Source organism: Mya arenaria, chromosome 1 (assembly GCF_026914265.1).
Source record: "Mya arenaria isolate MELC-2E11 chromosome 1, ASM2691426v1".
NCBI lineage: Eukaryota > Metazoa > Mollusca > Bivalvia > Myida > Myidae > Mya > Mya arenaria.
The window spans coordinates 19,139,434-19,158,061 of record NC_069122.1 but is presented as its reverse complement, the minus strand read 5'-3'; the positions used below and the strand labels follow the sequence as shown (position 1 = coordinate 19,158,061).

Here is an 18,628-nt window from a genome sequence, read left to right as displayed (position 1 = left end):
TCATTTCGACAAACACTATAGTTATACAATTGGGTTGGGCAACAAGTTATAACAATGTTAGAAAATGGCCCTCCCCCAAAGCCAATATCAATCTTGGTACCGTACACATTTTACCAGTGCCAAAATCACACTTGGTACACACATTACCAGAGACATTATCAAACTACTAGTACATATGCAGGCTCTCCAGTGCTCCTTCTCTCACCTTCTTAAAAGGTTTTCTATTTTCTTCTACTTTTTTTAAAACATACTATAATCACTACCTTTTTGTGAAAAATAAGCTACTTAAGCCTGTTAAACTTAAGAAGATTCAAGCTATTGCGGCCTGAAATCTGAAAAAAGGTATGCTAACACCAGCTTCGGCCATAATTCAAAACTTGTTATTGGCAAGTACGTCCAACACTTTGTACCAGTGGCAAAATGCACATGTCTAGCAAGACCCTATATCTTTCAGAAATGTTTAGAAATACCCCTGGGTTAATAAAAAATCAGTTCAGCATTTGCATATTTTTGTGGTGCTTTTTTCAATTTTTAGCTCGACTATTCGAAGAATAGGTGGGCTATACTACTTGCCCCGGTGTTGGTGTCGGCGTCGGCGTCCGGTTAAAGTTTTAGGGCAAGTTGGGATTTTCACTTATAAGTCCAATACCCTACATTCAATTGACTTAATACTTCACACAGTTGTTCAGGGCCATAACATGATGAGGTTAGATAACTCCATATTATTCTTTACACAGATTATGGCCCCTGATTGACTATGGAACTTAGGTTAAAGTTTTAGGGCAGGTTGGGATATTTTTTAATAACTTCTATACCCTTTGTTCAATTGACTTAATACTTCACACAGTTGTTCAGGACCATCACACAATGAGGTTACATAACTCCATATTATCCTTAATACAAGTTATGGCCCCTGATTGACTTGAGTTTAAGTTTTAGGGCAGGTTAAAGTTTTAGGGCAAGTTGGGATTTTCACTTAAAACTCCAATACCATTCAATCAATTGACTTAATACTTCACACAGTTGTTCAGAGCCATCACATAATGAGGTTAGATAACTCCATATTATCTTTTATACAAATTATGGCCCCTGATTAACTATGGAACTTAGGTTAAAGTTTTAGGGCAGGTTGGGATATTTTTATTTTACTTCTATACCCTTCATTCAATTGACTTAATACTTCACACAATTGTTCAGGACCATCACCCAGTGAGGTAACATAACTCCATATTCGTAATACAAGTTATGGCCCCTGATTGACTTAGGTTAAAGTTTTAGGCAAGTAAAAGTTAAGGGCAAGTTGGGATTTTAATAAAAAAACTTCTATACCGTACATTCAATGCACTTAATAAAATTCAAAATTATTATTTACGACCATCTTACAACAAGAAACATAACTTCATTTTAACCCTAAATACAAATTATGGCCCTTGAACTTTTTTTTTAATTACTTTTGAAAGACATATTTGTATATTCTTAACCACATTTTCATAATGGGAAATCAAGTTATTTGAATGACTTGCGTCATTGCTCAGGTGGGCTGGTAGGAGGGCAGCATCAAAGTCACCTTATGTATCGAATAATTTTAGTTAGGTTTGACATAAAGAGACCAAACTTGGTAATATTACATCGTTATTGTATTCACTTCTAAGTCAAAGCGGCGTAGTCGAGCGGGCTGTCTTACGACGGCTCTTGTAATACTTTATGTTTATGTTTTGATTTAAACCTTTGAAAACCACCACAGGTAATTACACGTCTTCTTTTTTCGTCTCCCATTACTTTAAAACATCTTAAATTAAAGAAATGTATTTTTCAAGGCTGCATGCTGGTCACCAGATGGAAGTGTTGTGTTGTTCTCCACTGAAAACCAGCCAATCATATACTCTCTAACATTTGCTGAAACCACCGATGACACAAGCTCTGTGATTGGTGGATCCCAAACTGCAGTAGGTTGTGTGGACCTATCAGAAACAGAGTTGCAAAATGAGGATGGAAATTCAGTAAAGTTAGTATTGCTAAAATAAAGTTTGCTTTGTGGTGATGTTTTGAATTTTGAATTTTACATTCATTTTAAAATCTTAAAAAGAATTTCCTACTAATAGAGTTTACCTTCATTTCAGTCAAGTCAAATCAGCAGATTATTAAGTAGGAACAGGCCACTGGCCAAAATACATAATATACAAGGTGAACAAAAATGTTAATTGATCGATACATGCATGGTATATTTATCAAAACATGTTATGTTATTATACCCCCACCACTTGGTGGCGGGGCTATGTAGGAATCAACTTGTCCTGTCTGTCTGTCCATTCTGGGACATCGGGTGAAGTCTAGTTTTCTCCTTAACTCAAAAAATTATGACAAACTCTGCAGCGCCATTCAAGAAATATTCTTTTTATGATCACTCGGGAATCAAATTATATTCCCTGTAAAATAAACAAAATTGTGTTTAAATCTGAGTAAATAAAAGCATTCTCGGTAAAAACATTTTTGAAACTTTTCTTAAAATTTGAGTAAATTAAAACTTATATTATGTAACAGAAAAAATGAATTACAATTGATTATTCTGCTGCCAATACAATTGCAGGTACATTTAATAGATAATAAGTGCCCAGAGTTTGATATTAAAGGGACTAGACACCAGATGTTCCAAAAATTGGCAACTGCAGTATTTCCTTAAAACAAGCATAGAAATTTCAATGCAAGCTAGTAGTTCGCAGATAATTCATCACTTTACATGCTTAAAATAATTAACACAAGATTCATGTTGCTGTCTCTTCTGTGTTTTCTCGTATGAAATAGCGCATTATGGTTTTCCAGTTTAAAATTGATCTGGTTATGTGTAAAGATAGATATACTGGTGCCATTTGAAAAACTTACCTGGTTTTTACTCAGTAGATGACCCAAGTCATTTTCAAATCTAAAAAATTCACACAAAAAAACAAAAGATGCATGTGTCGTTAAAGCCATGTAATACATCAGTAAGTAATGTTCAATGTGTTGCACAAAACGATGACATTTTTATTTTATTTTGTTACATTTTTAATAGTTTGCTTGTATATATCACCTGGCGTCTAGTCCCTTTAAAACTTGTATGTTTGATTTTCATTTTGCATTATGTTTCAGCATTTAAAATAAAATGAAACAAAAACTGTAAATAAGGTTTTAAGTGAAATGACATTTACAGGTTGGGCGGGTACATTCAACAGCTGGCCTGGGACCCCCTCGGAGAAAGACTTGCAGTTATGCTGGAAGGTAGAGGGCATTTTGGGTTAAAAAACTAGAAGGCAAACAGGATTGTTAATGTGATTTTATTGCCAATTTTGTAACCCATTCACTGAAAGTCTGAAATAGGAAAATTTACCCAATTTCTGTGTCAAAAATTCCCCTGTGGAGTAACTATGACAATTCTTTTTTATCCTAAATGGAATATCATTTTGTTAAGATTTGTGCACTGCCATAGAATCTACATCCACATAAACAGAATGTATGCACATCCATAAATAAGCACCCATTACCTCACGCCCTCGTCGTTTTTGCAGTAATTAGCTCTTGGTTTAAAGCATTTAAATATATTTTAATCTTTTGCAGATTGCATTTAAACATATTTGCACAAGATTTAAAGATGCTTTTTTAAAAAATGATAGTATCGTGATTAAGCCAATGTCTGTTTTCTTTTATGAAACTATGCTTACTTGACGATTAAAGTTCCTGATCAAATCCGGCCCCAATGATGAAAACAAACAAATTTTCTGTTTTCCAGAGACCTGTGATTACGTTGCTGTATTTAGGACCACACAATCTCCTGTGCTGGAAATAACACCCTGGTAATGCATTGTTTCAGAGTTGTAAAAATAGAAAGTTTGTTTTATGTTACCGGTAATCTGCATACTAGTATGAGCCACTCATGATATAATTTTTATGATTTTTATGTTGTTCTTAATGCAAAAGTCATAAACATGGGTGAAAATAAAAAAATGAAGCCGGAGCGTGAAAAAGGGGCAAATTTATGTAATGTATAAAAAATTCCCAACTTCAAACTTAGTTTTAAGGTAAACCGTACTAAAATTAATTCCGTTCCAACTTCTGTTCTTTTATAAATAATCTCTTTACTACATGTATGTTGTTTTTAAACAAGATGTATTATACTATATAAAAATGTCTTGGGTTGCTATTGATACTTAATGAATAACCTAATATTATCACTTAATTCTATGTAAATCTCATATTGAATACTCCTGCCAGCCGTTACAATAAAGGATTTTAGTCGTACCTTAAAAGTTGGAAATCTGTATAAATGCAACAAATGGCAATATTTTGATTGATTTCAATTTCATCAACTTCGTGATCAAGTTAAATGTTGTCTTTAAAGTTTAATTCACACGAATATGTAGCAAGATAATGAAACAATGGCACTAAGATAATTTTAAAGTGACACTCTTATTCAAAATCAATACATACACATGTATAACAAACATAAGTTTTGACTGATCAACCTTTAACTACTTACTAAATAATGCATTTATGGAAAATATTAATAACTGATAACAAGATTTTAACTTTGTATGTAATAGCAGAAAGCGCGAAAAATATTAAATGATTGGTGAATACTAAATGATTTACTGTGGTCTGCTATAGTCTAATAAGGTAAAAATATTGTGCTTTATGCACATTACTTGCCAATTCAACTCGATATCCTTCATTAGAACTATTGTTTTTTACATTTATTCATCCTTTTTGGAATCTTTTATTATACCCCCCAAAACAAAGTTTGGGGGGGGGGGTATACTGGAATCGGGTTGTCCGTCTGTCAGTCTGTCTGTCTGTCTGTCCGTCTGTCCGTCCGTTTTTTTTTTGTCCGGGATTCATCTTTGTCGTTATTGAACAAATCTTTTTCAAACTTTCAAATATTTATGACCATGATGTAAACCTGTGCCTCCGTGGATTTGGTCAGAGTCGCATGATCCTGAGTGGAGTTGTGGCCCCTTAATGAGTTAAATTGGGCAAAATTAGCTTTGTCCAGGATTCTTCTTTGAAGCTATTGAGCAAATCTTTTTCAAACTTTCAAATATTAATGGCCATGATGTAAACCTTTGCCTCCATGAATTTGGTGGGAGTCACATGATCCTGAGTGGAGTTGTGGCCCCTTAATGAGTTAAATTGGGTAAAATTAGTTTTGTTCGTCCTACTCCTTCGTCATTTTTGAATGAATCTTTTTCAAACTTTTAGCCATGGTGAGAACATTTGCCCCTGTGATTGTGGTTGGAATCACATGATCATGTCTCCAATTATGGCCCCTGAATAAGTTAAAATAGGCAAAAATTATACAGCTTTGTCTAGCCTAATCCTTGGTCATTTTTTCTCATTTTTTCTATAAATCTTTTCAAACTTTCAGATGTCAATGACCATGATATGAACTGTTGAATATGTGATTTGGTGCACCTGTATTAATCAGAATGTTTGCATGGCCTTAAAAAGACCTTTAATTGATTTTGTCCTTAAAAAGACCATCAAAAGTCCTGAAGTTAGGTGCATACAGGCCTTAAATTTGTTACAATATTCGCTTTGGTGGCCTACTCCTTTGTACTGCAACAGGCTCCTGGAGGGGATAAGTGTGGACACAGTACCAACATACTATAGTGACCATTTTGTGATCTCTGCTGCAGTGCCATGGCAGTCCCTGATTCAGTAATAGGTATTCTAAATAAACTAAATAAATGTATTGCCTTGTGCTTTCTAATGATACCATAACTAAGGCCAGGGCAAACAACCTAGACAGGGAAGGGTTGGGGGTATTCGTTAGCCTTTGGCTTACAGTTCTAGTTTATGACTAAAATCAACTAAAATCTTTTTTGAAACGGTCCTCTGGTCAGAGGTCAATTTAAGGAAGCCAACCTTCAAATACATTTTTTGGTATGCCGAAAAAGTTATTATAAAGCTGCACTCTCACAGATTATCGTTTTGACAACTTTTTTTTTTTTGTCTTTGAACGAGCCAATTTTTGTGAAAGCCCATTGAAACCAGTTATATAAGACTGCTGACAAAAAAAGGGATCGCAGATTTTTATATTTTAAGTAAAAAAATTGATGTTTTATGCATTTTCCTTAAACTGTAAGCAACGGTTTAGGACATAAAACATTAATTTTCGAACGGAAATATGAAAATCTGCGATCTGATTTTTTTGTCAGCAATCTTATATCATTGGTTTGCAGATATTTACGCAAAAATTTGCTCTTTCCAAGACAAATAATAAAAAAGTTGTAAAAATAGTAAATCTGTGAGAGTACAGCTTTAATATCATTATGCACTGATAAAATGAGGGATTATGGGGGGAAACAATTCAGGATAAGTCAGGTTTGAGAGCTTTTAATTTCTAAAAATAGAACATTCGTTTAAATGTTGTTGTTTTTGGTGGAATCTGCATTAAGAACTGTAAGAGGAACATTAGAATGGATAAAATAGTTTTGACAACAATTTCAAGCTTGAATCTAAAACACACAAACCAATTTTTCCAAATATTTTCAAAATAGTTTCTGCATGGTCGGTGAAAAATAAAGCACTTGGAGCTTATTTAAATATCAATACGACTTGGAAAGTTTGCAATACAGTGTAAGAGAGAAAGGGTAAGGAGGTAAATCATAGTAGGCTCTTAAATGTTAAACATTCTTTTGAATGTATGACAAAACCTGGCTTCAACCTTTGACTGTTTTTCAGCGGGTTTGTTCGAGGCCTAGATGGTGAGAAACCAGAGTTGATTCAGTTCCAACCAAACTTCGAAGGTGGATCTCTCCTCACTGTGGTATGTGCTTTTAGCGCAACACCGATTTATTTGACAAGCAGATAATTGGTGGGGGGGGGGGGCACACCCGCAGCTGTCCCTTCGAAAACACTCCAAATAAGAAACAATGTCTGCATCGGATACAAAATATTAATAGAATACACCAGAATGCACCATTTCAGAGTAAAAATGGCCAGTGTTTTCTCAGGGCAAGATCCCGAGGTGTCTTTTACTATATTTATATATACTATATCTATACTGTATTATATATATATTTATATCGGATTTTTTTTCAACAAGGTGCACATTCAAAGTTACACATTCTCTAACGCCTAATCATAGATCAACCGCTGTATTGTGATACTTGTATTATATTGTCAACACAATGTTTTTGCGTGTAAAACTGATATCTTAAGATATAATATGCCGCCTTGTAATGTTTTTGCAAAGTGTTTGTATTCGAAAGGGGAAGCATATAAACGTTTTATGTATTTCGTATATTTTTTTAGAAAAAGATAAATTTTGTTTTTCATTGCATGTACATACCTTTATTACGTTTTCTTTTGTTACTTATAAACAAATTGCCAAGCAGTGTCAGATGTTGAATTGTTTAATTTTGTGAAAACAAATTCAATAATGAGAAGGAAACTATGGCTTTTCCCTAAAACCTGACTAATATTTTATCTCATTCATTACAGGTATGGTCCAGTGGACGCATTGGCTACATTCCAATGAGATACATCCCCTCATCATCAAAAGGTGTCAATACACAGGACCAACCTGCCCACTCATTTCACAGCCATAGATTTACTAATGGACTGTACTCTCAACAGAATGGAGAATAAATTGTATTGACAATATACGTCTAACGATTAGTGGAGAATATTAATTTTGTATTCCCTCATTTCACATCCGTAGATTTACTAATGGACTGTACTCTCAACTAAATGGAGAATAAATCTTATTGACAATGTATTCTTTACAATTAGTGAAGAATACTTCTATCCCATTATTTCACAGCCATAGATTTACTAATGGACTGTACACAGAACACAATGGGGACTAACTCTTATTGACAATATCATGCCTTAAGATTATTGGAATATACTTGTATCACCTCATGTCACAGCCATATGTCAACTAATAGACTGTACACAGAACTCAATGGGGAATAATTCTTATTGACAATATCATGTCTTACCATTATTAGAATATACTTGTATAGACCCCTCATTTCACAGCCATAGATTCACAGTGCACAGCCATTTTGGACATGTGAGGATTAAATTCTTAAAATAGATGACAGGATCCCTCATTTTACTGCCAAAGTTTAAATAATGGACTGTTTACCTGAACAAAATGGAGATGAATCTTATCGACAAAATATGCCTTATGATTAATGGAGGTTTAATGTATCCCTTTATTATGAAAGGTAATTATGCTTTCATTTTGTGTTGTATTGTTTGTCCATAACCTGTGATATGAAGTTTGTAAGTGCTATATGAAATGAGTGCTATAAAATCTGATGTATAATTATAATTATTTATAGAACTTTTCACAGTTCACAGTAATTATTGGCTTAAGAAATTCAATTCTTAAAAAGAATATAAAAATGAAATGATGAGAAATTTCATTATACCTATGTTTTACATAACTATCTTTCAACCTGGTTAAGATTAGACCCAAGCTTGTACTCTTGATCCTACAAATAATTGAAAAAAACTGATGTTTTCTGATTACGAATATATTCACGAATGGTCTGTAAGGGATATATTTACTAATGGAATGTGGGGAATATTTTCATGAAAGGACGGTAGGGAATATATTCACAAATGAACTGTAAGGAATATATTTACTAATGGGATGTGGGGAATACTTTCACTGAAGGACTGTGCAGAATAAATTATATTCACTAATGGACTGTAGGGAATATATTCACAAATGAACTGTAAGGAATATATTTACTAATGGGATGTGGGGAATATTTTCACTGAAGGACTGTGCGGAATATATTCACTAATGGACTGTAGGAAATATATTTTCAAATGAATTGTAAGGAATATATTTACTTATGGGATGTGAGGAATATTTTCACTAAAGGACTGTGCCGAATATATTCACTAATGGACTGTAGGGAATATATTCACAAATGAACTGTAAGGAATATATTTACTAATGGGATGTGGGGAATTTATTAAATTATTTATTAATGGGAAGTGGGGAATATTTTCACTTCTGGACTGTTGGGAATATATTTACTTATGGACTGTATGGAATATTTTCACTAATGGGATGTGGGGAACATATTCACTAATGGGATGTGGGGAATATATTCACTAATGGGATTTGGGGCATATATTCACCAATGAACTGTGAGGAATATTTTCTCTAATGGACTTTGGGGAATATATTCACTAATGGGATTTGGGGAATATTTTCACTAATGGACTGTAGGGAATATATTCACCAATGAACTGTGGGGAATATTTTCACTAATGCGATGTGGGGAATATATTCACTAATGGGATTTGGGGCATATATTCACCAATGAACTGTGAGGAAAATTTTCACTAATGGACTGTGGGGAATATATTCACTAATGGACTGTGGGGAATATAGTCACTAATGGACTATAGGGAATATATTTACTAATAAGATGTGGGGGATATTTTCACTAATGGGCTGTTATGAATATTTTCACTAATGGACTGTGTGGATGCAATGACTCATGTGCATGTATCGTATTTTGGTTGTTATGCCCCCATCGTTCACTGTCAAATTCATATCTTTTAACTGCACTCTTAATGTAGATGAGAAAGAATTCACTATGTATCATATTCTTGACTTCCAACTCTCTTAATGTTTCCATTTTGTATCCCCATATTTCACAATCATGATTCTCAGTAATGTTCTCTTTATTTTGGGGGAGATAAAATTCTCGAATATGAATGAGGTTAGAGTCTCCAAAGACTGCATTTCCAAATGTAATGGATGATAACGTTCATTGAACCTTAGTCGAAAAAAATGTCATACTGTGGTGAAAAAACAAACATCTTAACATGTTTGATAATAGTAGCAAAATGTTATCAGTTACAGGGCATAACTCCCATCGTCAGAGATGGAAGATGTAATAAATGAATTGACACATCATTAGCTTCGTAATCATATATTTATAAATGAGAGCGATTCATGCAATACTAATGCTTGACTTTTTTATTAGGAATACCTTTATGGTTATTATGATATAATCATGATAGTGTAAAGAGAATAAAGAAAATGCAAAAACAAAACAAAGAAGAAACGTGTTTGTTCTTTATTATTTGCTTGACTGTTCTAAGAATAAGGATAGCTATACTACTCACCATAGCGTCGGCATCGGCATCGCATCTTTGGTTAAGGTTTTACATGTTACCAGTTCAAGTTATTATACCACCAAATACATCATGACTTGCATTGAAACTTCAGATATGTGTTCCAACGTTCTAAATTAATGAAGTTAAGTAACACTTATTTGAAAATAATGCAGATAATGGGACTTTATTATTTAACTTAGAAATTCTGGTTAAGGTGGTGCATGTAAGCACACGTATGTTTAATCTTAGAAACTGCTAGATGTATTTCAATGAAATACTAAACTATCCAACCTGCGTAAATAACTCGGTTAGCTAACTCTATTTTGCATATTCTGCTTATTATGGTCCTTAACATTTGACTTAGAAATTATGGTTATGGTTAAGGTTTTGAATGTGCATGTAACAACATTTACGTCAATATCTCAGCAGATACATCATGCATTGCATTATTACTTTATACAATTGTTGCTAACTTCAATCTACTTAATTAATATAATATAAAATATCTCTATCTTGCATATACTATAAATCTTGCTCCTTTCTTATTCGACTTAGAGATTCTTGGTTTTGCATGTAATCACATATAAATGCAACTACCTTATGCATTGCATTGACATTTTATACAATCAAGTATGATAACCCCTTTTTGCATATAATGCAAATTTTGCCCATTTATGTTTTTTACTGGCTAAGGTTTTGCATGTATTCTTATTTTACAGTGATCCATGCACGTTTTACCAAAACTTTGCAATGGGGATTTGTCATATTTAAAAAGGGCATTTTACAATTCGAGGGAGATGGACTATGTAGGTTTGCAAGTGTTGGTCTACTGGTTGATCGACTTGGTCTTGTCCGCACCATAACTGGTGAACGTAAGTGAACTTGTAGATTGCCCTTGACCAATACATAACCTTAACTTAAGATCAGTAGGTAAAATGGCACAGTGGGTTCCTCCTGGTGCTCCGAGTAACCCCACAGCACAGATTTATCTCGTTAAAACGACATATTGGCCAGTCAGAATCGAATATTAAAAATCGAACGTACCTAACATCTGCCGTTTTTCATCCATGTTTATGCGCGGTAATAAGGCAATTCTGATTGGCAATTATATGTCGACTTAACGAGATTCGCTTGTCCAGTGTGTGTATACCACGTGATAAATTACGTCATATATGCTACGTCAGATGGCAACATTTTGCTTACAAATGAAGACTTAAGACATAGATAACTTTTCTTTTACTACACCATTTTAAATAAAATAAAGGGCAGTCTATGCCGCTTAAATAGCCCCGCCTTCGTTTTATTACCGAAGTTTGATAAGGTGATTAGTTTCATCGAACACTTCGACAAACCTGTTTCCAAAATAATGTTTTGACAGTGCTCCGTCCGTATTGTGAAATGGTTTGTCGAAGTGTTAAGAAACTAAACTCACAATCAAACTCTTGTAAAAGACCGAAGGTAGGGCTCCGTAAGCGTCGTAGACTGCGCTATGTTTCATTCAAAATGGTGAAGAAAAAGTGAAGTTATCTTTGTTTAAAGTCTTCATTCGAAGCGAAATATTGCCTTCCGACGTAGCATTTATGTCGCAATTTATCACGTGGTATACACACACTGTAGTCGTTTAAACGAGATACTAAATCATTTTAACGAAATACGCCAGTCACAATAGCAACTTACAAAGACGTTTTAACAAGATACGTCACGAATTCGATTTAAAATAACGAGATAACAATATAACGTCTTCTCCGTTTCACCGTAGTAAAGACGTTTTACATTAAATTAAATTAAGCATGCTGAAATAATAAATCCAAGAACAAGTCTTCCTTTTATAATAGCTGTGCTATACAAAATTTTGATATATTTTTTGTGTTTAATTCTTGAGAATTCTCCATGCTTTTTTGAAAATATGAAAATAAGACTGTGACGAATTTTACCACAAGCCGTGAAAAATAGTTGACTGTAACCTAAAAAGTTGTTTCTCTATTTATCTTTCATAGTAATTTAGTTAAGAATAATTTGGTCCAATCAGAATGCTGATTGCAACCAAACAAAATGTTTGGTTTTCAACCAATCGACGCGCAGTTTATACAACCTATGAACGCATTGCTTTGCTTGAGTGCTTTCCGCGGCGTATATAACGCCGAGTTGGATAATAAATCTTCTACTCCGCCCGGTTAACTCAATCGGTAGAGCGTTGTACTCTAAATCGGACAACCTGGGTTCGATTCCCGAGCGGACTATGTCTCTTCAGTTGTGATTGGTTCTAAAATCATTTCTACGACCATTCGCACTGTACCACTGCCCCTGGCACGTACAGAAGTTGTCAGTTCCTTGCAGAGGTGAAGGCACCTAGTACTGGTTAACCGCCAGATAGTCTGCCCAGGATAGGTGTGCGGTGGTTCAACTGTCATTCCGGGACCCTTCAATGTGCTCACGCCGGGACCCAGAGTATAAACTACTAACACCACCCAATATCGTCATTCTAGATGCAGTTAACATACAGTTGTCATCAAGAAATAATTGGTATTAATCAACTTGAACTTTGTAGTTGCTTTTCTAAAATAGTATCTTTACCGAAAAGCTCTGCTTTGACGTGTTGTGTAGTTAATAGCTGACGAGTGGACCGGGTTGTTGTTGAAAGATACGAAAGTTAATTTAATGCCTACACTTCTATGCTCTTGCTGGAAAGCTCAGCTATCCCGTGAGGCATAGAAAGTTGCAACTTCAAAAATCTTCAGAGAACGATCTGCTTTTCTGTTTGTTTCGGAGCGTATTTATAGCTGGCAGACGCAAAGAAAGAGAACGTATTTTATGTATATATACCAAGAAAGCTCTGCTATCTGGTATTTCATAATTGATAAGCATTTTAATTTTGAAAGTTACAACTCGGTGATTTATTCAAGAAAGCCCAGCTTTCTGATAAATCACCGAGAACATCGGCAAAGCAGTAGATTTAAAGTCTTTGAAATTCATTTTGATAAGTTGATCATAGGCATTTTGCCAAAAGGAAAATTACTCATACAAAACTTCTTCTATAATTATTTTGTGATTATTTATTTTGAGCTTAATCAAAATCATTTGTGCACAATCAAAAGGTTAAGAAACCTTGAGGAAAATTATTATATAGTTTCATCTTTTGTCATTTAAGAGTTAGATGCCATAAGTTTTATAAAATAGTGTACAGCCGCTCGGTACACTCCGCACACGTTACAAGACGTAAGTTTTTGGAATAAAATTGTATTTTTGCGCAAAATACGTACAAAAACGTTTAGGTAAAATGACGAAAGATAAGATATTTAATAAACAGTAGAGTTGGTTAAAAAGTTACCTACCTTAGAAGTAAAGATCCATTGAGCGTTAAAAAAGTTGTCTACCGTAGAAATAATTTATCCACTGATGGTTAATAGTGTTCGATACTACAATTTAGTGTTGGTTCCTTTAACTTTACTGTCTCGACACAAAAAATGCCACCTAGACGCAAGGCAGTAGCTCTGGTAAAGCGAAAGTTGGGTTCTGATGACTCAAGTTCTGTTACAGGAAAGAAGTTACGAAAAGACGCGGATTCGGATACTTCCGCATCCAAATCAATTGGCAAACCAAGACGTTCAGGGAGTTTCTCATGGTTTATGAAAGTGTACAAGGGTCTAGAAGATTGGCACATTCCGATTTTCAACGAAACGAAAGCGTACACGCGTGCAAATCACGTGCTTTATCCCGGATGTGATAAGCATTTGACCGCTTCGTTAGTTTTTCCTAGCGTTGTTTATGTCGATTTTAACAAGAAACTTGAGGCGGTTTTTAAGGATGAGCTCGTTTTAAAATGGATTGAAGAGAATAAAACGTACTTGGAAAAACAAAAGATACATTTCCTTTGCAAGAACTTCGACACTACGTTCGAAAAACCAGCTTCGTTCGATTTGTTGATATCGGCTTGCGCTGGTATTGTCTCCGAGAAGTGCACTAAATATTTGAAGACTGGTGGCTATTTTCTGGTTTCTGATGCCCATTTCGATGCAAGAACGATATTCCTGAATCCCAAATTCATACTCGAGGGTGTGTTTGATTCAAAGACCGGAAAGCTTGGAACGGATACAAGTGATTTGGAAGGGCATTTCACTACTATGACTGGAGACGCCATCACAAAAGAACAAGTAGAAGAGAGTCTTGTTAAGCCGAAAAATAGGCGATCGTTTAGACTGAAAAAAGAAGCTATGTTTTATTTGTTTAAAAAGATTTAACATTCGAATAAGCTACGAAATGACATGATGATAGAAGTGGCTTGACTGAAAGAACTCTTATTTCCGGACTGAAGTACAGCCACAATAATGAGATTCATGGAATCATTTTAACTTTTGTTATGTATCGAGTCTTGTGACGTCCAATTAGGTTCATTCGACTGAAGTGCACTTCATGTATATCTTCAAGCCTCAGTTTGTAATTAAAGGCTACATGTATCTTAATTAGACATTCCATTTATATCATGAGTCGCTTTCTATGTACTATTAATTGTATATAAAATATAGTGGCACCTCTTGAACTATTTCTATCATGCTTTTACTTTTAGCTGATTTTTTACTGCTGTATACATCTTGGTTCTTGTTTCGTTACTTATAAAACTCATAGCGTTCATTTTGCTGAATTGACATTTTTGAAATGAAGTTCGAGCGATTTTCCAATTAAGGTGGAACGCGACCGCGAGAGAATTTTCGAGTTGATGTCTGTAAATTGGTATACAAATGTAAACAACATATATATGCCCAATTAGGGACTGTTTTACATTTTCAAAATTCGAAACAATTTAGAAACTGCGAGTCTTCATAATATACCACTGACGTCAATATTGGGACGCCTCTCATTGTTTTGCGTTCCAGCTACAATAATCGATATTTTCAATTCTTCGTTTACTTCTATGAAATATCCCCATCAAGTGAGTCTTGTGAAAACGTTCACGGATATATATTCATTCTCTTGTTTCACGTATCTTATTTTTAATTCGTCTTAAAGTCATTTTTCGCAGCCGGAAAAACGGCGTCGTGCTACGCCTGATACATGTACAGTTTTAAAGTGCATATTTATTAAAAAAATATATTTTAATATTTTTTCACATTTTCGGTATTACAGTTTTACTTTGGGATTTATAATTTCTTTTTGGATTTTTAAAAAAAATGATTGAGTTTGAAAATCCGGTGCCAGTGCCGTGAAACTACGATTAGGAAAGTTATGAAAAGTATTTCTACACCAATTATGTATCACAATTTTGTCATGTGAAAAACATCATAGTCCGGATATTTCCGTTTAATCCGAATAATTCGAAAATCAATATCCATTTCTTTATTTCGCCACCTTTTGACTATTTCATAAGGGACATGTATCTCCTCGATTTCGAACATTTACCTTGTCTTCTTATTTAAGTTATGACGCCATTGTTTTTTATATTGTGTTCCGATTGGATATGCGCGACACAATTTAACCAATGGTATACGATGTTACAATTGTCAGCTATTATTTTATACTGACGTCATTCTGAGCTCCTCGGCCATTTTTATCGAAAACAACCTCGGATGTATTTGGACGGTTTACATACTCAAAAAGTGGTACGTTTAAGTCCGCTGCATGTAGATCGCGTAGTAATTTTGTTTTGCAGTTAAACTTTTTGACTTAACTCTTGGTAATCTTAATTATGTTTGCAATGAAACACTTCACTGGCAATCAATTTAAACTTAGATCAATAATTACAACTGTAAAACACTACATTTAATAAATGATATAACTCAAAAATTACGAACTACTTCAACTAATGTACCAGCATATATCCGAGGTTGTTTTCGATAAAAATAGCCGAGGAGTTCCGAAAGATACAACGTATGCTGTCGATAGCCTTCATAAACATTGATGATTTTTTATTGCAAATATAAAGATACATTGTTTAATTGTTGGTGTGTTCAGTCCGTATGAATGCAGGAACGCATGCACGCTTGCAAATTACTGAAGAAACGCGCTATCTTTTTGGAGTATCTTTATTTTTTTGCTGTGGGGAGTGTCATATTTTCGTTTTATTTCGCCTAAGCTTTTAACGAAATAGATCCGGTCTTACAAACAAATACATTAATGACGGTTTCCGATGTATAATAAAAAAGGAATTTGATGCGTTTGTGATCAAAATTAAATGGAACAGCCCTGGATACTTTCTAATAATATGTACATGTAGTTATAATTTAAGTATTTAGACATAAATGCGATAATTATTAAGCGATCTCTTAAAGCTGCACTCTCACAGATTGAACGTTTTGACAACTTTTTTATTTTTTGTCTTGGAACGAACCAATTTTTGCGACAACCCACGGAAACCAGTTATATAAGACTGCTGACAAAAATTAAGTTAGTAACGGTTTAAGCCATAACACATTAATTTTCGGACGGAAATACGATAATCTACGATCTGATTTTTGTCAGCAACCTTATATCATTGGTTAACAGAAAATTACGCAAAAACTGCTCTTTCCAAGACAAAAAATAAAATAAAAAGTTGTGAAAATGGTATATCTGTGAGAGTGCAGCTTGAATAAGTGACCTTTTCTCGATAATTCTCTGGTAGGAGGCGCTGTTTGAGCGCATTTATTGTTTAGCGCGCCGCCAGTCGAGCGTTCATTGTTTATAGTTAAAAAATATATATTTTCGAAATTCACCATACAGCCTCATTTATCAAACTTATTACTTTATTGTATTTCTTTCTTTGTGTGTTGAATCAAGCTTCAATGCTTTGAGCGTCTATGATAATTATATGCCCTTTCGTTTTGTTTTACCATTTCTAACTGATACATGTGCTAAGTATGCTTGCGTTATGTATCGAAGTGGTTTTATCATAGTCTGTCAATATCCCATGCAATGTGCTGTATAATTCAGATTTGTACATTTGTGAAGTCATTACCAACTTTACCAAATTAACCTTATTTGGTGGCTAGTGCGAAAAAGTTTTGGCACCAAAATTTTTGATTCTCGTTGCTTCGTTTACCTAAGTCTTCAAAATTAAGTCAAAACATCGTTCAGCCTAAAACAGAGGTAGAAGGGTCTTAAGATTTGTTTAAATTAGCAAAATAAAGGATTAAGGCAAAATTTTGTTGACCCCTCCCTGTTCTAAAATACACAGAAAATATTGGGTTTGTACATACTCGAATCCAGACACCCTACAATTTTTCTCGACTCTATATTTCGCGATATGGTATACAAAGACAATAACATACACAGGTATATTTATAACAGGTTAAATCACTATTTAAAACGTCACACTATAGACAAAGAACATGTACTATGTTTTCATTATTTGGATGTTTCAATTGAATTTTATACATTTCCAACATTTCACTTAAATTCTTCCATCCTGTAACATCATGCACCAATGCGAAGCCAGTGCAGACATTCGGAACTCCTCGGCCATTTTTTTTCAAAAACAACCTCGGATGCATGCCGGTACACCAGTTGAAGTAGTTCGTATTTGTTTGAATTATGTCGTTAATTAAATTTAGTGTTTTAGAGTTGTATTTATTGATCTAAGTTTAAATTGATTGCCATTGAATTGTATTATTGCAAACATATTTAAGAATCCCAAGAGTAATGTCACAAAGTTTAAGTGCTAAATAAAATTACTACGCGATCTACTTGCAGCGGACTTAAACGTACCACTTTTTGAGTATGTAAACCGTCCAAATACATCCGAGGTTGTTTTCGATAAAATGGCCGAGGAGTTCCGAATGGCCAGTGCAGAATCTCGCACATTCGGAACTCCTCGGCCATTTTTTGTCGAACACAACCTCGGATTTAAGCATGTAAGCCAATACACCAGCAGAAGTAGCTCGTAAAGATTTGTATTATATTATTAAATAAATGTAGTGTTTTGGCGTGTATTGTCTTAGTTTAAATTGCTTGCAAATGAAGTTTATTATTGCAAACATTGTTAAGATTCCCAAGAGTTGAGTCATTAAGTTTAACTGCTAAATTGAAATAACTTCGCGATCTACTTGCAGCGTAGTTAAAGTGTACCGATTTCTAGCATTGTAAACCGTCCATATACATCCGAGGTTGTTTTCGTAAAAATGGCCGAGGAGCTCCGAATGAATCGCGTAAGGGCTCGGACAAGGTGTGCTTTAATGCTGCATTTTGTGTCTGAATTTAACAATATTGAGAGAAGAATTAGAACGATCACAGTAAAAAATGAACCGATTGTTCAGAACATTGTTAAAGTGAACTGCATTGTTTACAACAGCGGTGATCTGCAGTATTTCTTATGTGTTTCAGCTGTACTTGCTGTTTTTAAATGTTTGAGCACATCATGAAAAAAATCACCCTTTAAAGTTAACAATTACGCCGTTAACAACGTTGTTAACTTTAACAAAGTTCTGAACAATCTACCCATTTTGTACCAAAATGTGAACAAGTCCCTTAACAATCGGAGCTCCTCGGCCATTTTTATCGAAAACAACCTCGGATGTATGCCGGTACA

The 18,628-nt window shown here is 34.4% G+C and overlaps 2 protein-coding genes across 3 annotated transcripts in view; both read left to right on the top strand.

Annotated features, from left to right (window-relative positions):
• The window catches only part of LOC128219984 (aladin-like), a 30,377-nt gene extending 20,315 nt beyond the window's left edge, over positions 1-10,062 (top strand). For both annotated transcript variants that reach the window (XM_052929330.1, XM_052928570.1), the window contains exons 10-14: positions 1,818-2,005; positions 3,188-3,255; positions 3,764-3,827; positions 6,715-6,799; positions 7,477-10,062. In XM_052929330.1, coding sequence (XP_052785290.1) covers positions 1,818-2,005; positions 3,188-3,255; positions 3,764-3,827; positions 6,715-6,799; positions 7,477-7,623 — 552 coding nt within the window. In that variant the 3' untranslated portion in view covers positions 7,624-10,062. The remainder of the gene's footprint in view (positions 1-1,817; positions 2,006-3,187; positions 3,256-3,763; positions 3,828-6,714; positions 6,800-7,476) is intronic.
• LOC128224324 (tRNA N6-adenosine threonylcarbamoyltransferase, mitochondrial-like) overlaps positions 1-18,628 on the top strand; it is a 451,923-nt gene that overhangs the window by 200,660 nt on the left and 232,635 nt on the right. The gene's annotated exons all lie outside the window — the stretch shown is intronic.